Raw genomic sequence first — 26,289 nt, forward strand, 5'->3', positions numbered from 1 at the left:
AAAACATCATGATTTAACAAGTCAAAAGCTCGTGAATAGTCTAGAAGTACCAGAACGCTCGCTTTGCTGTTATCCAATTCCCCATTAATACGGTCTGTAATCTCAGCCAACGCAGTTGTACAATTATGTCCACGTCGAAATCCTGACTGCTTTTCTGGCAAAATATTATTACTTGAAATAAAGACAGAAATTTGCATTGCCATAATTTTCTCTAAAATTTTGGACATAGCTGGTAGGATAGAAATAGATCTTAGCTGTCCTTAGTCATTGGGCTGATTTACTTTTGGAAAAGGAATAGCAATGGCCGACTTCCAAGCACTCGGAAATGTTGATAATCGTAAACAATAATTAATTAAATGTTTAATATAAGGAATGATAAAGGGGGAACACAATATTAAAATAGTAATGTTAATATCATCGCTTCCAGAAGACTTAGATTTCATCCCAAGCACAATATTGGAAATTGTATCCTCGGTTACCTCAGCGAAACAGAATTCCTGATTGACTATTTTATTATTCTTGTAAAATTCTAAAAGGTCTTTCTTAGGAGCAGAGTTTGAATTCGTTGTGCTAACAAAATGTGAATTGATCTCGTTAGTTTTTTTTAAATGAGTCGGAAGTGAATTTATTTTTCTATTCACAACATTAATTTTTTTTAATTCAGCCCACTTTTGTCTAGAGTTACAACTTTGGAATTTCATATTTAGGTATGCTTTTTTTTCTGCGCGATATGCTGTTATAAAAGTATTACGAAGCTGTTTGTAATATTCCCAATGTTAAGGCAAACGTGTAAGGCGAAATCGATTTAGTGCATCATTTCTTAGTCTTTTTAATAATTTAATATGATCAGTAAACCACGGACAGTATGGTTTAGAACCAACTTGTTTCATTATTTTAAGAGGTGCATGTTTATTAATTAAGGTAGTTAATTTAGTGGAAATAAAATTAACTTTTTCATCCACTGTATCCAAAATATAAATAGCATTCCACTCAATTGCTTCCAAGTCAGCTGAAATTGATTCATATTAATCCTTTTGAAATTTCTAAAAGTTACATTAATACTATCTGATGGAATCAGATCCTGATCAAGCAATGTACATGTTGTAAGATAATGATCAGAAATATTAATATCTTTCACCTCAACACTAATTCTAAGGTCACTATTAAAGCAAATTAGGTCAATTAAGCTCTCGCTTTTTTGAGTCAATCTAGTTGGTTCAGAGATATACTGAGAAAGATTAAATGTCTCCAAGATGTTATTTAAGGCCACAGTATTAGTAGAGTATTCATTTAAAAAATTAATATTAAAATCACCCAGGCACAATAGTTGTATAAAAGTGCAACAAAGCGTCTTCAAAGCAGGATAAAAATTCATTACAATTAGTATTAAGAGGCCTATAAATTACACCCAAGATAAGATGGGAGCTGTCATTAATAAGCGGGCTAATCCATAGGTGTTCAATGTATCCTAAACTCTCGCTTTTACAGACCGAAAAATTAAGGCCGTTTTTAATATAAATAGCTACTCCGCCTCCCGTGTGGGTCTATCAAGTCTCAACAATTGATATCCCTTAATATAAACTACATCATCAAGAACATTACCAGACAGCCAGCTCTCAGTAACACCAAATATATCATAACTATATTCGTATATATGACGCTTAATCCCATCAAAGCAACCAAGCAGCGACCTTACGTTTATATGACCAGCAAAATATATCAAAGGCAAATGCAGAGCTTCATTCTACCTTATGTGATGCTGATGCAATTAATGGCTACTTTTTTGTAGTGACGAAAAGGTTTTCTTTTCAAATATTTAATTTTTTTTTTATTAGCCAAGACACCATTAAGAAAATAATCATAAATATTCGATCAAATGCTTCCGGCAAATGCTATACTTTTGTCTGCCACAAATTGTTGATCATATTACAAATATTCATAATTCATGCTTGGAAATAGGCTACTTCCAAACGTTATGGCGTGAGTCAATTGTGTGCATCAAAGTTTATTACGGATAATTTTAACGGTATTAGAATGGATTTTTTATACACAGTTGTCTGTTCTCCTTAATAACATCTTGCCAACTCGACAATCTGGCATTAGGGAGAGGCACAGTACAGCCGTACTGCTTTATTAAACATTACTGAGAACATAATAAGAGCTCTTGATAAAACGTATTGCTCGATAAAAGTATGCCTTGGATTATTCTACGGCATTTCATGTCATTGATCACGATTTGTTGGTGGTCAAGTTAAAATGTTATGGCTGTAACGATCTAGATAATATATTCACTCACGTAATATTCAGATCGGAAACGCATAGTTTCTAGACTCTCTTAGGGATACATCCTGGGATCTTTGTTATTTCTATTGATTGCATCAGATCTGTCCCATGCTGTTGATAATTCCGAACTTAACAAGATGCTCAATTAATTAACTATGATTTGGAACTGGCTTACATTATATATAACAATCTAAGATCTATTTTTTAACATCTTAAAGAGTCTAATACTAATAGCAAGCAGTATAGTAGTAGATTTAAGATTTCAAGGACATGTAAGTTACTATCTTACAAATGTGTTTTTGGAGTATGTGCCTACTTTTCGCCAATAATTTTAAAACAAAAAAAAATACGATCATTGTTTTATCTATTTTGAATTAATGCTTTGTCATATATTATACTTGTATTTCTATGCAAAATTCATGTTGTCTTGTCATTTGTCTGTTATTTGAGGAAATTTGATCATACGTATTTACCGACTTCAGTGGCTAAAACTACAATTTTTATTTAAATTTCACTTTCTAACATTAATAAATTGTGTCTTCCTAAGTCAGAAACCAAAATATTTATTTGAAAAATATATATTTGATCTTCTTCTCCGATCACTTCTGACCATTTTTCCCTATCTTTGGGGGTGTGAATTAATTCTCCTGTGGTTCGTATTTCTATCCAATGTTTGATATACCAAACTCACGACATTCTCTTTGTGCCCCGTTCTTCCCACTATTTTTCCTTTTATTAATAGTTGAGAAAATGGTTTTTTTTTTTCGCGTAATACGTACATCTCTCACGTACGCTGTTTTCCTGCGTTTTATCGTGACCAGCAGTTCGCTTTCTCCCCCTCCCCAAAATTTACTCATTGGTTTCTCTTGCTCTCCATGGAACTTTCAAGATTCTTCGATAGATCCACATTTCAGCCAATTCATTATGCAATGTCCAGCTTTCCATACCTTATAAAAATACTATACATTATTTTTTATGAATCTTATTTAATTAATTTATTATACTATATATAAGACTTTGTTTTTGGTTGAACTGTTTGAATAAATGATTGATGTTGATTTTATACTCTTTGCAAATTGCAACAAATGTGGTTATTTATTGATGTTTTTTTGTCTTGTTTTGTTTCTTTTTCTTTCCTTAATAAATTTGTTTTTTTTTTAAAATATTTTTGAGTAAATTTTCATTGTTGTATATATTTTCTTATGGGTGAGTTTTGTGATTTGGTTTATATCAGGTTTGTTAATTTATTTTATGTATCAAGGTTAAAAGTTAGAGCAGCTCAAGCAGGTTCATTTATACCTAATAAAGTATTATTATTATTATTTTTATTGTTGCACATCAGACAGAAAATACAAAAAAAAATTAGTAACGAAGTACTACAAAAGGGCTACAAAGAAGTACAGACTGATTTAATCTTGTAAACTAAAAAAGGAACGTTTTTTTATATTGAAGCAATGTCTTCGAAACACTTCTGAACACTATAATAGGCATTTCACAGCAAATTTTTTACCCTGCACCTAAAGAGAGACCTATCACTTTTAAACAGTTGGTGCCAATAAAAAATAACATAGGCGTGGATTTGGAAAGAGCTTGATATACGCAAATTATATGTTTACCTTGGATTATAGCTATTCAAGTTTCAGATTAGATTGTTCCTGATGCAAAGTTAATATTTTATTAGCAAGAAATAGATGCCGATATGTATCTCTGGGGTTAGCTTTATTCGTGTATTGTATGGCCCTGTTTTGTATAACATAAGAAATCCAAAAATATATGCAATAAATAGGATTCTATTAATGCAAAATACTTTTATTCAGTGTATTTCTAGTTTGGGTAAAATTATTTTTAAGATTAGATTGGAGGATAACCCTGTACAAGAGGCACTTGTAAAGATCATTATACTAGTTTTTGTGATATTTAGATATAGCTTGTTTGTGTCACCATTCCATTACCAAAGATTAACGTTATTAACAATGCCTTCCAGAACACATTGATTTCTGCAATTCCACAAAATAAAATTAATTTATTATTATATTAATAATTAATTAGCAGACAAGGTCTCTCTCAACACAAGAAACAACTCTTTCTGCGATAGATGCTTATTAGGTAGTGGTAAAACCAAGGACTTTTTATTTAATTTCTTTTAAACATGATTGATGAAAGCATTAAAAATATTCATTAAGTGTTCCCTAAAAGCATCGACCACCAACAACTTAAACTTTAGCTTATAAAGACATTCACTTAATATACTAGGTGTGGTTTCACACACAAGATTTTTAAGTAAAAATCTGTATTAACAAAATTTCTAGGCGTTACTTTCGATGCTAAATTAACATGGAAAGAACATGTATGTCACCTATCAGGCAAACTAAGTAGAATACTTTTCATGATAAGATCCTTAAGGGCTAATACCTCCTTGTCCACTATTTTGTCTGCCTTCCATGGTTACTTTTCTGCAAATATGTGCTAGGCAATTCTGAACTGGAGCCATGCACAGGAAATCTTTATGCTTCAATGGAGATGTATCAGGACCATGATTGGTCTGAGGTATAGAGATTGAGTTGTGCTTTAGAGACCTTAATATATTTACATTTTGTTGCGCCTACATCTAACACTGTTTAATTTACATTGTTAATAACATCTCCTAGTTAAGAACTTAATCAGCTATACGGCATTACAGCGGGCATAGTAGGAACATTATCACATATTTTCGCAGGCTCTCTAGACTACTATTATGTCCAATTCTTTAATGTTATTCCACTCCATACAAGAAATCTTAAAGCAAAAATATTTTTTAGGAAAATTATATTTGGTAAATGATTCTTTTTATTTTTATTCTTTTGACGCGTACTTGGAAAGTAGTTTTAATTTTCTTTGACTGATATTTTTGAATATTTGCGTTGAACTACATTTTATGTATTAACTATAGCCAAATATACATTTTTATATTTTTGAGTCATACTTTGTTATCTACATTTATCTGTTGATTATGTATGAAAGGTTATTTACTTTAGTTAGATTTTAAAATGTAATAATTAAATTTGCTTCTTTTTCATATTTATTTCTATCCACACACATCATTTTGACTGGTACAAACACATACTGTGTAATATATTAATAAATATTTGATTTGATTCATCTCATCTGGTTTATTTAAATTGGGAGGCAAACTAAGATAATTCATTTTACCTATAACATTGAACAATTTATTTATTTAATAAATATTCCAAAGGTATTTTGATAAAGTCTACTGTAATAATAATTTTTAGCCTGTTCAGATCATTCTACGATTTTTTGTTTACAAAAATAGACTACAAAACGAAGTTTTACTGGTTTGTTCCTACTGGCTTTTTATCCTGTAATTTGTGGTGTTTTTTGTGTGCATAGTCTTTTTTCATTATTTTAAATAAATTAATGTTGAGTGTACTTTTTTCACTATATATATAAATTTATATTTCTTTTACTTATCAAGAAGACTCACATTTCCCTTTTTGACACTACAGATAATGTTTGTAGAGTACATAATGTAAATAACCAAAATTTAGATTTCGTTCGTGATGATCGGAGCTTTACTTTATGTATATCTCAAAATTGGGTTCATGTATCATTATAACCAAGGCAGAGCATGTATATACTTAAATTGTTTTGCTAATAAGTAGTTTTATCATCAATTGCATGAAGAGCCATTTTCTTAAAAAAAAACCTTAAACTAACACACACTGGTGGAGAGTTAATATGGCTTAACATTTTTGTGTTGTCTCTACTTACCCTTGTGTCAGGAGAGAATCTTTTTATAGGTCCCAAGGACACCACCATCGGTTCTTCAACTTTACCCAGCGATTTCAGGATAAGAGCCCATTCTTTTCATGGTGTTAACATTGGCGTTTTCTATTTTTGTATAAAGGTAATAATTTAATTTTGGTTTATGTTTTTAAACTAATGAGCGTGTTTTTAGGTTGGTTTGCACTGTAGAAAGAATAACTCGTTTTATGCAACATTTACGATTGAAGTCAAGTTTTAGATTATTCCAATATGGATCTTCTAATTTTCTTTAAAAAACTTTATTTAAATCCCCAGCAGGACGTCTTTTATATATCTTATAAATTATGTGAATGTTTTTTACCAGTACCATAATTTTATAATTTCTATATTATCTACTTTTCATTTTTAATCATTAAATTAATGCTATAGATTTTATATGATAAATAATATAATGTATATATTGTGATTTAAAATTATTAATAGGATTAAAGAATTTACAGAAGCATATAGTGATAGTTAATGTCAATGACATTTCATGATTTAACGCGTAAAAAATTATTATTTTTTTTATTATACTGGGAGTTAAAAAGTGTGTAGACAAACTTAAACCAAAGAAACTTTGGATGCTAAAACACAAAGTTCATAAAAGCATATTATGATCAAAACGTCTTAATTTTTTGGACTGATTATAGGGTGTTCTTTTATATCATTTTAAATATTATTAAGAAATTTGGTACCACACATTGTAAAATATTTTAACCAGTGATCTTTGTGCAGCATTAGTTTTAAAAATTCAAGTTAATATATTTTGTGCACACGACTATTTAAGTTAGGTAATATAAATTCTATTACAATAGGCACTATTTGAAAAATTTTCTGTGCCACTGTCTCCCATCAATTTTGCTCCTGAAGAGTACTTTTCTTTAAAAATGTATTAAAATTCTATATTATATAGTCTAATGTGTCTCCTTGCATTTAGATTGAGTTTAAAATGATCTTTTAATATACATATTATATTTTAATCTTGTTTCCCCTGAATCCTATTTCAAACAATAAATAAAACTTGCCAAATGTAATAAAACAGTAACATTACTGTAACGGTAACTTTTCTATGTAGCTAAATCATATTGTCAGCCATTATCAACAACTCTATTTTTTATATAATCCAAGGTTATAGTAAACAACTGATTATTAACCAATATTTATTTAATCAAACTGTATATATTATGAAATAAAAACTACTACAATTACATTTATTGTTTTTTTCTTTATACACTGCTAGTTTCTTCACAAGAGGTTTTTAGAGTTGAGACTCGGGGATCATCATGACGATACACTGTGTAAAATGGTTTGTAAGGCCTATTATCACCATCTTTCTTGATGTATAGTATATTTGCCGTTATCGTTAACCCTAAGCCTAAAAAAGAAACGTGTTTACGACATTGCATCTATCTAAATACTTGAGTGGAACTGACTTTATTCAGGAGGAGAAATAAAACAGTATTATTTAGTAAAATCCTCTTAAACTTCTTAAACTTGTGGTTTGTTAGAGTTCAATCAGCCTTTAGGATGGATTTCCTGCCATCATTGTCAAAGGTAGTAAAAGGTAAGAATGGTATTATTTAGGTCAAAAACAATATTTGAAACCAGAGCAGTTCAGATTTCATTCTAGGTTGATAAAAACTTTACATCAATCTTTATATTGCGTAATGATGATGATAATATAATGAAGCTTTTAATTTCAAATTCAAAAGTGCTTTATTAGTCGAAAAATGAAAAATTTTGTTAACAAAGCGAGATTGGAATACAAGTGAACAGAAACCATTAAATACAAAAACTAAATAAAACAAAAATAATAATAAAAAATACAAACATTGATATTAGACATAATCTTACATTAACAGACAAATATCACAATAAAAGCAAAATAAAGACAAATATAAAGTACATCCTGGTAGAATGTTTCCATAGTATAAGAAGTCTTAACCAATAGTAAAATCTTAAGTGTCGAAAGGTCTTTAAGAAATTCAGTATTTCCAGATTTTTTGGTAAATGGTTAAATACTTTCTGTTTTAATACCAACTGACTTTTTTACCAGTGCAAAGTAGAGGCAGATTTTGTCATTTGCTGTGATGAATGACAGGACCATAAGTGCAAAACTTTACTCTTTGAATTTTTTAATCATCTAAGGTAATAAATATCATTCAAAACAATATTACAGTGTTCAGGGTTAATTCTCCTCAAGAGAACTTCTTGGATTTTGCTAGAATTACCAAAATATATAATATATTAATAAATTTGTTAGACCACCCAGGAAGAGCCCAATTGAAAACCTTGGCAATTGAAATCTATTAATAGTGTAATGAAGCTAACCTTTAGTAACAATATAATAATAACAATACAATGATAAATGATGATGACCTTATATTATAGCCTTTTATTTATTTGCATTTAAAATTTGTACATATTTCAAATACATTTTAAGTTATTATTTAACCATACCTAGGTGTGCATATTTCAAGTATCCCTATTTTTACTATTATAATAATTTTACAAATCATGCACACATTTATAACAATTTTTCCAATCAGGTTATTTTTTGTTTTAACTTAAAATAATGAATCTCAAGGTTTTTGTAGAACAACTTTTACTATGCACTTTCTGTTTTTTTTTTTAATGATTTAACACTACACTACAATGAATATTGTAGGCACCACCCCAGACTATTAAATAGGAGACTAACAGTTTCACCAGGGTTTTAGAGAAGGGTTACAAGCAGTTTGTGGCCTAGAAAATATTGGAGTAAATAGAATTTGTGGATCAAAATCTAATTTTTTTAGATATATAACTACTCTGTTAGTCCCATTTCAGGTTTGATTAATAATTATACCAAGATAGTTTGTCTGACTGACTTCTTTGATATATATGTACAGGGTGTCCCAGAAAAGAGTGTCCTTTAAATTTATTGGACTTTTTTCTCTCTTGTTTTTTAAAGCAATTTATTTTTATTTTTGAGCGCATGATTTTGATTGGTGGATTTAGTCGTTTTCATGTTAGTTAGGCCCAAGTTTTAACTAAATATTTAAATAAAAAATCAGGCATTATTTACCATGATTATAGAAAATTAGCTAAGGAGGTGAAAATAGTGAAAAATCACAACAAAGTCATAACTCCTAAACAAAACAAAAAAGATATGGTGTGATTTGGATTCCCCGAGGAGTGCTCTATCTCTGCTCCACCCCTTGACACTCTTTTCTGGGACACGCTGTATATTAAAGGAATCTATTTTTATTTTATTGAAATTTGGTCTATTTATTGATTTGATTGAAGTTGCTAACACAACTCTGAAATAGTTAGACCTTAGTCATCCCTGTTTTTAATCCAGACTTGGCTTCACCCATGTATTCCTTTAGATCATATATCTATAGTATTATTTATACTAAGATCACAAAGAGTGTTTGTGTAGATACTGAAAAACAAGGACCCAATCACAGAATAAACGATCTCACATAAGCGAAGGCTAGCCCTTTCTACCGTACCGGTTTTTCGTTCAGGCTCCTCCCATTTACCCCCAATCTAACGGGTACAACTGTCGTCGCCCACGTGGGGTATCGGGTCATAATTAGTGTATTAGTACGAGCGTTAGCGTGTATATTTGCGATATTTTATAATTTGCCGTTTTTTATTTTATTTTTGTTAAGTAGGTATTACACATTACCTTGTTTTGGAGTTTAACTCTGTGCTCTGTGACTTTTTGTTTTTTCTTTCATTTGTGTTCTGCTAAAAAGTTAAAAAAAAAAACATTAAAATGCCAACTTTTTGTGCGTATAGGGGTTGTTTTGCCAAAAGCGTCGCTGGAAAAAGTTTATTTTCGTTTCCTAGGGATATTAGAAGGTGAGCAATAACAATAATAAAAGAAAGTAGGTATAGAAAAGTGACATTATTATGTATTATTCATTATTAATTATGGTTGTTTAAAACCTTTAAAAAGTTCAGAATATTTCCTAATTAATTTGTCGTGTCATGCAAATAAATACAGAATAAACATTATTTAATTTAATAAACATATATGTATATACCTAAACCATATGTATCTATGTGTGTGTACATAAGTGCAGGTACATAGCATTGTACATAGATAAAAATATTAAGGTTGATTTAGGTATACAGTATTTTTATGAGACAAAGAATAATGACTTTAATTTTAATTATCTGTCTTTTTATGGACTGGTTTACCCATGCAAGTGCATAATATAGAAGTAGTAAAACCCTTAAAAGTCTTATATTTTGTTCCAGACTATCATAATGGACGGCGACTATACTACGTATAATACCTTTATAAAATATGGACGTATGTGTAGTACCTACATATGTATACATATAATAATACATACATATATCTTTTTATATATAAATATATAAAAGCCGATGACACCTACTCTTAAATGTGTTGTGTTTAAAATATACGAGAAAACATACCTGCGTATAAACCTTCCAGCTAAAATTTAATTTAAAAATACCTACCTATGTACATATGTATATGTATATTGTTAAAATATTAACATCACACAAATAGCAGACTTTTTCTCAGCTAGTGCCTTACTAAAGGCGAATATTATTTACCATTATCATAAAACAACTAAGACAAAAATTCCATTCCAAAACAAATTAAAAGTATACTAACCTACACCTCTATCGTGTATCAAAACTGTCAAATAACAATTTTTATAAAAATAATAACTATTATAATTATTCTAAAAGGCAAGGACCAATATAGGCCTTAACAAAAAAAAATGCTATTTGAAATGTAACTAAATTTTGTAGTTTGCTCCCGTATTATATGAATATAACCATTTTGGTTTTAAAAATAAAAGCACTTCGTTCAGTGTATGCGTTTACTACAACTTTACGAGATATCTCAGTGTATTTGCGCCGGGTGCATCTGTCAGTTGGGCTTATAAAAAACTGGTTCACGGATATCAAAGGAGCCGACGCAAGCCTTCGCTTCTGTGAGATCGTTTATTCTGTGGACCCAATGTCCCTTGTAGGACTCCTGTTACAACTTCCTGTGGCTTACTTAAAATATTACCAATTTTTACTCAAGAAGTCTGTCATTGAGACATTTCTCAAGACACTTATGGACCTATAGTTTGTTATATCTTTTTTGTTCCCTGTATTTTTACATATATGTGTTACTATAGATGTCTTAAAGTGGAACAATATCTGTTTTAAAAATTCTTTGTATAATGTGGCAGAGAGGTAAGTAAATAAATATGTAGAGTTTTAATGACTAATTGAGATGATTGAATGTGCCTCCAGAGAACAGCTATTGCTTAGAAAACTTATATGTTTGATAATGTCATTTGTTTCAAAGGGACTTAAAAACTTAGTTGAAGAGTTAATTTTTATTTGTTTATTCGGTTATTTAATTTTTCTTGCCATTTTTTGGTCTATATTTATGAACAACTTATTACTAAAATTTGCAATTTCTTTTCTGCCTTTGGCAATTTGATACTATTGTTAATTATTTGTAACTGTTCATTACTACTTTTATGTTTTATGTTCATAGCATCTGATACTACATTATATATTTTCCTAATATTTTTACTATTTTCTGCTATTAAATTTCTATAGTGATTATTGTTAATTATTTTCCTAAGGTTATTCTTGTAATTTTTATATTGTGTAATAGTTTCTGCTGTAGAGTTATTTTTTAAGTTTTTTTTTAGTTTATCTCTTAGAACATTGAATGCCGCCATGTGTATTCAATATTCTAAGGTTTATCCCTATTTCTTATTGATGTAAAATAGAATTAGTAATCCATGGTTTTAATTTTTTATACTACTTCTTTGTAGTTAAAATTGTGGTTTCTGCTCTTGATACCAAGTTATTTATTTCCTCAACCAGGTAGTTTGTTGCATCCTGGGGATTATTGTAGATTAGGGTATGGTTCCAATCAGTCTCTCATAAGTTAATTTTTTAAAGATTATTGAATCTGGTTTTTCCTCAAAGTTTTCATCTGTTTTGAACTGTTCTTTTGAGAAACTTAATATATAATACTATATAATATATAATATTATATACTATATAATATTATACCAGCATAGTGATCTGTAATGTTGACATTCAATACAAAGCTTGAAAATATGTTGTTTTGTAATTTTTGTGTCTCCTTAAGGAATATGTGGTCAAGATAAGAACCAGAATCTGGTTGGGTAACATCTTTGTACATAAGAGATAAATATATTGCATTCATTATTTTTAATAAAACAAATTTAGGCTAAAACTTTTAAACCTTTCAATTTGATGACATTCGCTGATACTGCAGTCACAAATCAATCAATCCTACCCCGGAATTATGCAATCTTATGTGCTACAGTTTCAAAATATTTAAAATATAATTTATTGCTGTATTTATAATTAAAACTTACCAACAATGGCAAAAGCGGCACTTCCAACTATTTCAGGGACATCATTCCAAAGCCTCTTGAATAGTCCTACTTTCTTAGTTACGTTGGCTGCCATTTTTTTGAGGATAAGGGACCAAAATTTCTTGATATAGAGATAAGTATAAGGCTCAAAAGAAGCTTTTTTAAATAAAATCAGAAGAGCCCCAAATAACTAAACAAGTCAAATCTTTGATAACATAACATAACCTAAAATGTTACACAACAGTATTGACATATTAGAATGTCAGTGCAACAGTGGGAAAGTTAGGGTTCCGCAAAACCTACCAGCAATGTTGCCACATCTAATGTAGAATCACATTGTGACAATGTACTTGATACATACCTGTTCGTGTCAAATAATCTTGACACCTGTCAACTTCATTATATAAACAAACAAGAGTCAAAAACAAATATAAAATTTTAATATAATTCGGACAAAGTATTTTCTTTACAAACAAACTGGAAATTTGATTGTTCACCCTTTTGTCTAAATCTTATTTTTATATGGCGGCGCCTCCAGTAAAAATTTATCCAACCATAGAAGAATGCCAAATCAAGAACAAGGTAACCTGTCCCATCACCCCTTGTGATCAAGTATTTCATTGTGAATCAAATTTGAAAATGCATTTATCAAAAACGCATCAATGTGGCGTTATCACGAAATCCTCGATTGAAAAGTGGTTTTTTTTGCCCCATTAACGGGTGTGTTTGGAGCCAGGCCAAGCATTTCCTAAATATGAAATGTCTAAGGCAGCATTACCTAAAAGTCCACACAGAAAAGACCTTTAAATGTATTTCTTGTTTGAAATGTTTTCCCTCCAGGAGCATTTTAATTGACCATCAAAAGTTTTGCCAAACACATTTCCAGTGCCTGGAGTGCAATGCCTCATACAGTTGTTATTTCACCTTAAAGACACATTCCAGACGGAAGAAGCATAGGATACTAAAAAAACAAGATTATAAACCTTTGAATCTCACTAAGGATATGACCTTTCAGGGGATTGACACTGTGGAAAAGAAGTCTCAAAGCATAATTCAAATTTTAAGTGAGAGCAGTCAAACAGAATTTAGACCTATCCGAATCACCCAACACACTCAAACTGGTTGCAGAAATATTGTAATCACTTCGGAGACACAAACTGAAAGACCTATTTTAACAAATGTTGATGACAATTTAAGAAATGTGACAACACAAACTGACTTAGTTGAGTCAAAGGAAACTTCATGCAACACTTCATTTGATATAAGGGAATTTGAGGCTACATTTAGGGAACACATTGAAAAAAGCTCATTTGGAACACAGACTCAACATTTAAAAAATGATATATTTGTGGCAAATCATGGTTCTATAACCACAGATACTTCAGATTTGTTATCTGATTCTCTCAGCAACTTTGATACAAACTTTTTCAATTGCAACACAGAAACTCAAACTGATTTGATTTTTGACAATGAAATGCTAATGTCTGATTATTATTCTAACATGCACACGCAGACATGTGATGAGATCCTTCAGGATTTAAATGGTTTTAATGACATTCAGACCCAAACTGGTTTGCAGGACAGTTTCAGATCTGTGGAAAGTCAGACATTGATGTCTACTTCAGATAAACTTTGCCCAAATATCTTGAAAGATATTGTACATTCTGAGACACAGACTGATGTGGAATTTAGACAGATGCTTGAAATAATAAACTCTTGACTGTAATGAAAATTTTTTTGTTATTTATTTTTATTTTTGGTTATTTGTTATTTATTTGAGTCATTTTAATGTACATAATAATAAATATTATCATTTAATAAAAATATTTTATTATTAGGTTTGTTTAGGCTGAAATATAAAACATCCTGCAAAACTGCAGTCTACACACTGCAAAATTTAATAAACTAATCAAAGAAAAGAACATTTCTGATAATATTGTGTATTTGGCTTAGATATGCATATAAAGTTTAAAAAACATCAAATTACAAAACCTAATGCAACATTAGTTTCGGAAGAAGCTTGTTTTAAGTAAGCATATTTTATAATGTAGTTGTAGATTTTGTAAAAAAATTATTTGGGATAAATGTATATCACAATAAAATAAAATCAATACTTATGATAATAAAAACGACGTACCTAATTTTAAAAACTGTTGCATACGATACATGAAAAAAACACTTGATTTTAATGCTGTTTATTAACATATAAAATAAAAATAGCTTGTGACATCCTTAGGTTGAATCTTACTGTGATGATGTTAAGAATAAAGATAAAAGTGAAAATTCTACAGGTCCAGTTCTTTTTACTCTTAAGGGTATTGATCTACACAAAAATACACATTTTTATAAAGTGGAAAGGCAGTCGCTTTGTATATACATTTCTCCAGTTACATTCTCAAAAAAATTGCAAAGGCGAAGAACGGTGTATTGATTGTTCAGAATTAAAGGATCGAGATGAAGAGGACCATAAATCCTGTTTGACTCGATTTGATTTTTGTAAAAATGACCATAATTCCACTGACCAGAATATAAAGAACTCTTGGCACTTGAATATTTAACTTTTTTCGACGCAAGTAAAATAGTAAAGAAGTATATTCCCCAGGAAGAATTTGTTTGCCGACATAGTGACTTTCCTAACATAAAAAAAAATAAATCCTCAAGTCAAACTCAAATTTCAGAAAATCCGATTTAACCTAGTAAAAGACGTTTTTAAGTCTGACACTTCTATTAAAAGATCCTATCAACAAGCATTATATGAAAATGCTAACAAAACATAATTATTCACAAAGGATATAAATGATCAAAAAGCTCACAATAGAAATTACTGCAACCTAATTCAAGACCCCAAAAGGACAGTAATTCACAAAATTTTCTCCAATTTATACAGCAAAATAAAGCCTACAATAGTTCACAATTGCCTATAGTGATAGTGCCATGAAAATATTTAATACACAGAAAACTACCTTTCATTCCGATGAGATTAACAACATTACAAGTGCATTTCACAATACGTCTAAAAGAAAGAAAGATACTCTAAGACATTTTATTTAATGACACTTTCGCCTTATATGACGCTTTATTCGCCAGATAGATTTAAATTATTTTAAAATCGTCCAATTGAATATTAAAAGCATCTCATAAGGTCAATTTATTAAATTTAGTTTGGAGAGAAGATCCATATATTATTTAGTAATGAAACTTGGTTAAAGGCAAATTAATTCTTTAACTTAAACGGCTATATGGTGGTTCTGAAGATGTGATGATGTGTCAAAGGAAATATACAATATATTAATATTTATTGCAACTCTGATAATAACTTGAGCATTGACATTTTAAACGAACTTATATTCTTATATCGTTATCCAATAATTAAACCCAACAAATCGCTGACTTTTTTTTAACAATGATTTAATTATTATGAATGATGGGTCTTTAATTTTGCTTCAATTGGATAATGTTTCTAGTGCCGTAGATCTGTCGATTGTGAGTGGAGCCCTGTATGTAAAAGGCCTCGTGGTTTACAATTCAGGACTGTGGTAATAGCGACCATTTTCCTATATATGTCTTTCAGCTACTCACATTTATAGCAATAAATTGCATAACAGTTTTATTAGTTCATATGAATTTAAAAAGGCCGACTGGGGGGAAGCTTATCACGATAAGATTTTGATTCACATATTTGGTTGTTATAATTTAAATTATGATGGACTATTCAATACTGTAAGCTCTGTTCAAAAAAGTAGTCCATTTTTCTCAAAGAGACCTCTTAATAATAAAAATTCAGAGATTGGAGGGACACAAAGTTAATGGTCTCAGATAATTATTTGAGACCATTGACTTTGTGTCCCTCCAATCTCTGAATTTTTCTAAGCTCTGTCGCTAAGCAGGTTCTTCCTTTAAACTAGTCGGGGAAAATTGTAAAAAAGGGAAAACCCTGGTGGGATAGTGAGTGCCCTTTTGGGATAATAGCTATTGAAAAATTCAATGAACATCCCACAATTGAAAACTTTATTTTAGCAAAAAAAATATAGCAACTACTAGAAAAAAATTAAGAAAAAGAAATATAAAATTTTGTGAATCCCTAAATCGAAAATCAAACGTGAACTTGTCTGGTAAAAAATTAACAACTTTAATAATAACTCAAAACAACAGCTTTAATCAGACAATATCTAATTATCGAAAATTTTCAATTATAAGAGATCCATCATTAATATTGACTCAATTTTTTTTACTTTGTCCCTGAATGAAAATATCTCTGTGTTTAGTATGAATGACCTAAATAAATGCATTAAGTACGAAAAAAATCTTCTCCAGGTATGGATGGACTTAAATCTTTACCAACTATTATTTACCTAAGCTAAAGTAATTCTACTAAACATATATTATAGTAGAATCGATCTTGATTGGGAAATATTGTGAGTTTGTTGAAGGCCAATAGAAATCCGTCGTTGTCAGAAAATTACAAACCCATTTTTTATTAAAAATCGATTAAATTGGCAAGTGGAAAATTAACTTAGATTTTCTAATAATCAGCTAGGATTTCGAAAACGCAGAGGTATCTATGATAACATTGCCTTCTTAACTTCGATAATTTTTGAGGCACAATCGATTATTGCGGTCTTCGATATTAAGTCAGACATAATATGATAAAGTGGACATTTCCAGATTATATAATAAACTACTAGAGTCAGGGATATCTAGGCTATAACTAAAAAAATAGACTGTTATTTAGTAGGGGTAATGACGGATCTTTTCTGGGTACTTGGGCTACACAAGGACTCCCACAGGATTCACCTTTAAGTACAATGCTGTTTAATTTACATATTATTGGTGCCATTTTTCGATTCGATCTGGGGGATGTAATTCTCATGGGATACGTGGATGATCTAGTACTTTTTATTAAAGGAAGCTCTGTACGATTGTGCACAAGATTAACTTTTCGCGCTAGAAAAGATAAATGGTTTCTCTCAATTGATTTGGAGTCAATAATCTATCTCTTTTAATTAATAAATGTTAGATTACAGAAAAAATGTCTCTCAATGTTCTTCGGGCTTTATGTAGAATTTGGTGGGAAGCTGATCCAAACACTTGATTAACAGCATTTTTCGCGTTAGTTAGGTCTCAATTGAGTTTTGGTTCTTTGGTTCAATCTAAATCCTTGTAGACCTAAAGCACTTTAGAAGTTGGATGTCGTGTTTTTTGAGGATTAGCGCCTTTGTTTAAGTTGTATCAGGTCTGCACTACTAGCGGAAGCAGCGGTTGTTGACTTGGAATATAAAAAAAAAAACTTCTGGCCCTTAAAATGATTTTTAAACTTTTAATGATTACCAATCATCCTATCACCCTGTTATTGAACAATATACATATGAAAATTATACATAGGACAGAATTCTGGTATGACGGACGTACCCCATAATCAGTATTCGCATATCAACAATTTCGCCCTCCCTTAGTCGCTCTATAGGGGTTTCACTTTTCCGTGTTATGAATTTCCATTTAATACATTAAACGATCCTCATAAAACTTAATCTAGAGAAAGGAGAAACGATGACAAAACGAAGGTTTATAGGAGAAACCAAAGCCTTTGGAAATTAATTTATTTTTGTTTTTTCTGATACTTCCAAAAAAGGTAACAGGGTGGGTCTATAGAATCTATTCTATCCCAGAGCTTCATTCTAAAAATTTTCATCAAGACTGCCTCACTGTCTACAAGTATCTACAAAGCACAAGTAATCGCAGTCAACAACGCTCTTAAAACTGTAATTAATAAAAATATACATAACAAAATATACATAATGCTTAGTGGTAACCTTTTTTCGGCCAATACAGAATATTGCAGTCTAACTGCCAGGGATCTTTATATAGGGTCTACCAATAAGAATGATATAAGTTTAAATTGCTAAAAAATAAAAACGAATTGGTTAATTTCTATGATTGATGTTTCATGTTGTAGTTTTTTATTATGTAACATTATGTTTTAAACAAAATATCATTAAGATGTCCACCTCGGCTACGGCGGCAGACGTTTAGACCATGAACCCAATTTTCAATCACTTTTTCTAACAAGTTGGGCTGAATTTCGCGAATAACCCCAGTTATGTTAACTTTCAACTCATTGATGGTTTGAGGATTGTTAGAATACACCTTCGACTTCACATATCCCCAAAGAAAAAAGTCCAGGGGAATAAGATCACAGGCCCTTGGTGGCCAGTTGATATTGCCATGTCGCGAAATTATTCGATCTTCAAAACGCTCTCTTAATAAATTAATTGTGGCTCGGGCGGTGTGTGATGTTGCTCCGTCCTGTTGAAACCAATTCTGTTCGAAGTCTCCACCATCAATTGCAGGCCAAAGAAAGTTTGCTATCATATCGCGGTAGCGCTCTCCGTTGACTGTCACAGTACGCCCCTCTGCATCCTCAAAAAAGTATGGACCGATAATTCCACCGACATGCAAACCACACCACACAGTCACTTTTAACGGATGTAATGGCACCTGTACTAATTTCTGGGGATTGTTCTGACACCAGAAGCGGCAATTTTGCGTATTGACAACGCCACTAAGACAAAAATGGGCTTCATCTAAAAAGATGATTTGTTTCCCAAAATCGGCATTTTGTTTCAACTGCAACAGGGCCCAGTCGGTAAACGTTCTTCGCAAACCATGGTCAGCAGGCTTCAATTCTTGAGTTAAAACCATCTTATATGGATGTAGGCCTAAGTCTTTCTTCAAAATGCGCTACAGAGACATTGGTGAAATGCCTAATTGCTGAGAACGGCGCAAAACAGACACATTGTTATTCGCGTCAACACTTTCTATTGCAGCGGCGATATTTTCAGCGGTCCTTGCACTTTTTTGTCGCGTTGGTGACTTATTATCCAGAAGAGTGTACTCCCGTTCAAACTTATTAATTGTGCGCCTTATTGCAAGCTCAGAAGGCCGTCCACGATGGCCAAAATCTTCTCTAAGAGCACGATAACAGGCTCTAACCCATTGCGCATTTTCGTAATACCTTTTCACGACAGCTATACGTTGCTCTTGACTTAAACGATTCATGATAAAATGTCAAAGTATACTTAACACAACTGACACTTGATCCGCGTTTTGACACATACCATTTTGCGTACATGGCCCACTAAACTTTTATCACTTCTATTGGTAGACCCATTAGGTATGGTTAAAAGTTCCGAAAAAAATACTTATAGACATACATGATATTTTCAATGTTTTAAAAGAAACCTGTGTAAGAAAGTTTAAAGAAGCATGGGGGTTGGTAACGACTTAGAAAAAGCATATGCTAAAATACAATCAAACTTTCATAACAAGAAATGGGTTTTTAATTTAAATTATAAAGATAGAAGGTTGTACATTACCACAATTATTAGAATTCTCCCATTGTCATTGTCTAACTAATTCTCATAATATACAGAATTAAAGTAAAAGGAAATCCCTTATGTAATTATGTAGCTATAGATAACTTAAATCGCATATTTTTTTTCAAATGCACTATATGAAAAATCATTTTTATTATTGTTAAGTTTGTTGATAATTGATACAAAACATCCTTTTTCCAGTCGAAACACTGCAAAACTTGATATGCACTGTAATCAAACACAAGAACATTTCTAATAAATATTGTATATTTAGCTTAGATATGCACATAAACTTTTTTGAAATTTTTTAAAAAACATCAAATTACAAAACCTAATGCAACATTATTAGTTTCAGAAGAGGCTTGCTTTGAGTAAGCATACTTTATAAATATTATGTAATAGTAGTCTTTGTGAAAAATGTATGTGGGATGTTTATTATAATCATATATCACAATAAAATTAAATCAATACTTATGCTAATAAAAACGACGTACCTAATTTTAAAAATTCTTCGAATAATTTTGTAAATATATATTTTTTTTAATGTGGCTAATTTTATGTCACAAGTTTTTCAAAGAATAGTGTATTAATAAGGAAAAAGTTGCACAGCATATACGAAAAAAAATTGTTTGAATCACTTGATTTGAAGTAATTTAAACACAACATTTTATCAAATTTAAGTATAAAAATGCCTTAAACAGAATAAAAATCAATCTCACTTTTATACTTTCTTGGTCTGGCAAAAGGGGAAAACCACAAAATAGAAAAACGACCAAAAACAGCCTGGATACTCTTCCAGCGGGATTTTTTAACCCATGTTGCCTCTTCTTTTTTTAGCTGCTCAATTCCTGTCTCATCATTCCAGATAGCTTGAACTTGGGTACCTAGTAGATAAATCATTAACAAAAATTATTTAAGGAGAAAGATAACTTACCAAGCATGACTGCAGTAAATATTGCAAACAGTAAGGCCTCAAACATTAAAAATAACAACAGAACAATGGTTACAGGGGGCGAATGGCTGGTACATTCTTTCCACTCATGGCGGACACACATCAAAAACTGATTAATGGCTAAGAATAGAGAATGAAGTGATATGACACATATATAAAACTGAAATAGAAAGACTAAAATCACCAAATTGTTTTTTAATACTCTAAATGAGCACTTACTGTAAATAATACAAAATACTTTTGATTATTCTCTCCCACACAATTGTTAACCCACGGACAGTGATGATCCATTTTTCTAATACACCTAAATGGTAATCAATAAAAAATTGTAAATCTTAAGATACTAAGTCAATATATATAACGGGACAAATAATTATTTTTGTATTAGTTAAAAAAGTTAAAGAAGCTTGAAGGAAATTATAAGAAAAAATTAAAATGTAAATAAATTTGAATAATTAAGAAATCAAGTTTTCTAGAATATTTTCCATTCATTTTTGAATAGGCAAGGGGAAGGGAGTATTTTATTGAACAAGCTGGTGGTAATTCATGGATATTTGGTTAATTTTTAGATGTCTTGGGTACTTTTTTGGAAAGTTGTTCTGAGTTATTGTAAGTAGGTAGTTCTGTAGACAGTTTAAAAAAATTTGGCAAGTTCGAAAGGCATTATCTCAAGCTAGAATTTAGCTCATAATTCATACATTAATAATATTAATTATTCATGGTATTTCTAAAGAACTAATGAACTAATTCCTTAATTTTAAAATATAACACATTTGGAATTTCTTTTCTTGATTTGACTTTTATAGAAAAAATCTCCAAAACTATTAAATAATAAAAAATTGCTGAATATCACTTTTTTCTCCCATTTTTGAAAATTTGAAAATTAATAATTATAAATAATAAGATATAATTATATAAAAAAAGGCTTAATGAGGTATAATATAAAACTTGTATATTACATAAGATAGAAATTTCGAGTAAAATCTTTAAGTTATAAAAAAAAATGACATTATAAAACTTATTTGGTTAATTATTGTCATCCACAATCAAATTGGATTTTTTTTTACTTAAATTTGCTAAATTAAGGAGTTTTACAACTTATGTTAAGCATGATCATAATACTAGAAATAAGATGAATCTAATAACAAAAAAAAAATATTATTATTAAGGTATATAACTAATAATTAATACTTAATTAAATAGGTATTTTCTGACATAAAAGAAGTTTTTGACTTTATTTTCTTTGTTAATAAAGAGTTCTAGGTTTTTCGCCTGACCTACTTTTTAGCCTAGTGCTCTCTATAAATATAAATATATCAAGAATAATAATTCACAACAATATGTATTTGTGTAAATAATTTATGTATTAATTACTAAAGTATTATTTAATTTAATTTAATTTATTTAATAGACGGGATCAACCATAACTTAAAATAGCTAAAATACAAATATTATGTTTTTACAGGCAAACCAACATAAAATCAACAGAAGAGTTTACACAATCTCTCTAATTTGATTCCTAAAACTAGACAAGCCAATGCCCACAACTTCAATATCCTCATGGTTGGTAATATTTACGGTTCTTTCGATAGGGGAGTGGCATAGTTGGTACTGTGAAAAGGCAAAGCAAATAGTCGGTTTCGTCTCAAGAGTCTTGAGGGGACATTGAAGCTAATTCTACCGAGAAGGTCGGGGCATACAATCAGACCATTAAGAAGTTTAAATACAAAGGTTAAATCACCACGAATACGTCTTTCTCTCAATGTTGTCATAGCCAGCACTTCCCGTGCATCATCATAAACACGATCGTTCGGTATTTCCAAATCTCAAAAACTTATTCTGAATCCTTTCAAGGGCCAGACAGCTGTTCATGTAATAGGGAGACTATATCATTGAGCCATACTCCAAAAAAGAAACCACCAAAGACATGTAAACTCTCTACAGTTATGCAGAACAAAACCCAGAACCCTGGAGGACCTAACCACAATATTATTTATGTGTATATTAAAATTTAAATGATCATCAAAATAAATGCCAAGATCCTTGATTGTATCAGAATACTGAACAGGGCTTCCCTCTATATTGTATGATATGATATGACAACTTTTTTACTTCTTTTGTGAAAACTAATATAATTACATTTCATTATGTTTAAGAATAAGATATTGTTGATACACCAATCATTTAGCCTATTCAGGTCATTCTGTAACCAAATTTGGTCTTTGGGAGTCTGGATTACTCTATAAAATTTCAGGTCATCTGCAAACAATTAAAAGGCACTATTTTCAAAACATGTAGCTATATCATTAATGAAAATGTTAAAGAGCAATGGTGAGCAGTGTCCACCCTAAGTTACACCAGAACATACATTGATATTGCTGGATCTAGCACTACCCAATCTAACCTGCTGAGTCTGGCCTGACAAGAAGCTTGTGAACCAGGCAACTATATGATTGGAGAAACCAAACACTCTAAGTTTCTCCTGCAGGATTCTGTGATCGACTCTATCAAAAGCCTTGGAGAAGTCTGTATAAATCACATCCAAGGCAGCCAACAGATCCTGCTGATAGATCAACAAGTTAGTGATCGTAGATCTGCCCGAACTAAACCCATGCTGCTGATTGAGCAACAGCTCCTTGCAATAGAAATAAATTTGGTCGTAGATAAGACTGTCCAACAGTTTTGGAATGGCCGACTGGATGCAAACGCCCCTATAGTTGCCTATTTGGTCATTATCATCTGATTTAAATATTAGTACCACAAAACTATGCTTCCACAATGACGGGAGTGAGCACCACAAAGAGTGCTAAGCCAAGGGATTTCTGAAAAAGGATGAATAGAGGGCGAGAAACAGTACAGACACATTTTTGTAAAAAATAGTTTGGTATCCCATCAGGACCTGAACTAACTTTGGCCTTTAATTTTAAAATTTTATCAAAAATCAAACCAACAGACAGTTGGGGATTAGGAATTGTCACATTTTCTCCCACCTGTTGACCCATATAATAATTGTTATTTTTATTTATATTAGTATTGTAGACAGTTGAAAAAAACTGGGCAAAACCCTCCGCTATCTATTCGCAACCACAAAATTCATTATCACCATAATACATTGAATTTGAAATTTTATTTACCGCCTTCCTACTGTTGAGATGATACCAAAAGCTTTTAGGGTCAGTACATAGTAATTGGTCTAAATTTGAAATATAATCACGGTAGCAAATATTCGTTAAAGTTTTGCACCTCGCCCTGAGATTAGAAAAAGTTACATAATCAGATTGATCACGAGTACTGCTGTAATTCTTGTGAGCAATCTTCTTCCGTGTAACTAGATATTTAAGTTCACCCAAGAACCATCCACATTATATAAGTTTATCTTTTTATTAGATAAATTAATTGATGTTTGTTGATAAATATATTTTCAAGCTTTTCCATATAAAAATTTCAGTCAAAGGTTAACTAAAATTGTTTCGGTCATCCTCCATTAAATTTATTTGAAAAATCATCTATCCTACATGTTTCAGATATATAAGATGTCCATCATCAGGGATATACAATGAGGGTTTTCGTCACAACATATAACAAGCTATCGTGCTACTGGCAAGGTCAAAAGTTAAAATCATCAACAATAAATAAAAGAGCATATTAAGATGCATGAGAAAGGGACTAAACAGGGTCTATACAAACATTAAAATCACATAATTACAAAACTAGGATCAAGTAATAATTATGTGATTTTAATGTTTGTATAGACCCTGTTTAGTCCCTTCTCATGCATTTTAATATGCTCTTTTATTTATTGATGATGATTCTAACTTTTGACCTCGCCAGTAGCATGATAGCTTGTTATATGTTATGACGAAAACCCTCATTTTTCACATAAATTTAGTGGAGGATGGCCCAAACAATTTTAGTTACCCTTTGACTTATTAACTCCATGGCAAGTACGCACTACTTCTTCAACTTTAAAAATTTCAGTGCTTGCCAGTGTCTTTTATCTGGCACTAATTTTATTAATATATTGATTTATGTTTGTAAATTAATAATTCATCAAATAGAGTGAGTATTATTAATTACCAGTCATCCTTTTTTATATGGAGTTCACACAGAAATCAAGCAAATACAAACACAACAGTATAAAAAAAAGAGTACAAAAATACTAATAATTTATCCTTATATATGGATAATTATATACATATTTTGAGCTATTGTATTGGTCAATTTGGTTTTTCTCAAATTATGACTATCCTTTTCAATTTATGTCTTATTTTTTCCACAATCATTTTATGTTATTTTTTTATATATCCAGAAATTGTTTTAAAAATTATTACTCCTTCAAAGTCACAACAAAGTATAATACAAAGAAGGTAGCTCCCGAAGTAACTCAGATATAAATTAGATAATATACCTACAGATTAAAGGTTTACCTCAGTATAATTATAATTGACCCTTGAATTAACCTCAATCTAATTACTTTGTTGCAGGCAAAGTGTATAAACTACATGGCTTTTATAGAGCTAAAAACTTACCTCTGACAAACTGAACAATGATGTGCCCTATCTGGCTTAATACTACAACATTTGGTACATTTAAAAACTATCTGACCTTCTCTCAGTCCCATCTGTTTCATCATTGCCTTAGTTGCATTCCCCTTAGGTACTGCACCCTAAAATAATACTATTTTACCAAATATGACATATGAAGAATGGATTTTGTTTAAAAAGAATCTGTTAATATACAATTAGGTTTTAGCTGCTAAGTAAATTCATGATTAGGTTTCTAAAGAACATATACTTACAGGGTCAGTAAACATAGTCTTAAGATGTGAAGCAAAAGCTAGGAAAGCACATGTTTGGAACAAAATGGTATTTATCACACTATATAAAGTATTTGAACTAGGATATAGAATAACTGACATAACTACAAACTCAGCATACAAAATAAGCAGCCAAGTCAATATTGCACATATTATACCACAAATGTCCCGAATACACCAAAGCATGCCTCCACAACATTTGTTATGGAAATCAGACTCCTTCCTAAAGGAGTTGTAGTCGTACTCCATCATTTCCATGGATATTTGCCTAAATTATGGCAAATCAATTCAAGGGTTGTCAAGTGGTTTGTTCATTATTTTTCCTTTGGGAGCTCAGTTACACACATGCGACGTTAAGGTTTCCAACTACAACAGATAACTCTTCGAAACATGTTTATTTATTGCCGGATTAAGGACTAGAAAAGTCAATATTTTCGCTTCAAAACATAATTATTGGCGATTATAGCAAATCGAAAACCAAATCACAACATTGATGAACATTGAAAACACAGTGGAATGACAGGACATAATGTTGACATTGACAGTTCATAGGTCAATGGCTAATAGGAATGTGCTCGAGTAATCGATTGTTATGGAATATAAAACTTCATATATTCAAAATCAACGATCAAACTAACTTACCTGTGTGAAGTTCGATCGATTACCTGAGAG

At 30.8% G+C, this 26,289-nt stretch overlaps 4 protein-coding genes across 5 annotated transcripts in view; 2 read left to right on the top strand and 2 right to left on the bottom strand.

Annotated features, from left to right (window-relative positions):
* LOC126734936 (phosphatidylinositol 4-kinase type 2-alpha) overlaps nt 1-6,550 on the top strand; it is a 29,127-nt gene extending 22,577 nt beyond the window's left edge. The window contains exons 9-10 of one of the 2 annotated variants that reach the window (XM_050438781.1): nt 6,063-6,187; nt 6,239-6,550. In XM_050438781.1, coding sequence (XP_050294738.1) covers nt 6,063-6,159 — 97 coding nt within the window. In that variant the 3' untranslated portion in view covers nt 6,160-6,187; nt 6,239-6,550. The remainder of the gene's footprint in view (nt 1-6,062; nt 6,188-6,238) is intronic. The other variant, XM_050438782.1, reaches the window with a different exon arrangement.
* Nucleotides 6,551-7,233: 683 nt separating this feature from the next.
* Nucleotides 7,234-12,728, bottom strand: LOC126734950 (uncharacterized). The gene is made up of 2 exons (XM_050438808.1): nt 12,477-12,728; nt 7,234-7,462 (listed from the first exon to the last, which is right to left on the bottom strand). Exons 1-2 carry the CDS (start codon nt 12,568-12,570, stop codon nt 7,314-7,316), a joined length of 243 nt encoding a protein of 80 aa, XP_050294765.1. The 5' UTR covers nt 12,571-12,728; the 3' UTR covers nt 7,234-7,313.
* A 297-nt stretch (nt 12,729-13,025) lies between these two features.
* Nucleotides 13,026-14,313, top strand: LOC126734943 (uncharacterized). The gene has a single exon (XM_050438800.1). It carries the CDS (start codon nt 13,231-13,233, stop codon nt 14,194-14,196), a length of 966 nt encoding a protein of 321 aa, XP_050294757.1. The 5' UTR covers nt 13,026-13,230; the 3' UTR covers nt 14,197-14,313.
* Nucleotides 14,314-20,365: 6,052 nt separating this feature from the next.
* LOC126734945 (palmitoyltransferase ZDHHC3) lies at nt 20,366-26,143 on the bottom strand. Its single transcript, XM_050438803.1, has 5 exons — nt 25,600-26,143; nt 25,331-25,467; nt 21,021-21,105; nt 20,784-20,961; nt 20,366-20,733 (listed from the first exon to the last, which is right to left on the bottom strand). The coding sequence occupies exons 1-5, from the start codon at nt 25,873-25,875 to the stop codon at nt 20,543-20,545; spliced, it is 867 nt and encodes a 288-aa protein (XP_050294760.1). The 5' UTR covers nt 25,876-26,143; the 3' UTR covers nt 20,366-20,542.
* Nucleotides 26,144-26,289: the final 146 nt, after the last annotated feature.

Source organism: Anthonomus grandis, chromosome 4 (genome assembly GCF_022605725.1).
Source record: "Anthonomus grandis grandis chromosome 4, icAntGran1.3, whole genome shotgun sequence".
NCBI classification, from domain to species: domain Eukaryota; kingdom Metazoa; phylum Arthropoda; class Insecta; order Coleoptera; family Curculionidae; genus Anthonomus; species Anthonomus grandis.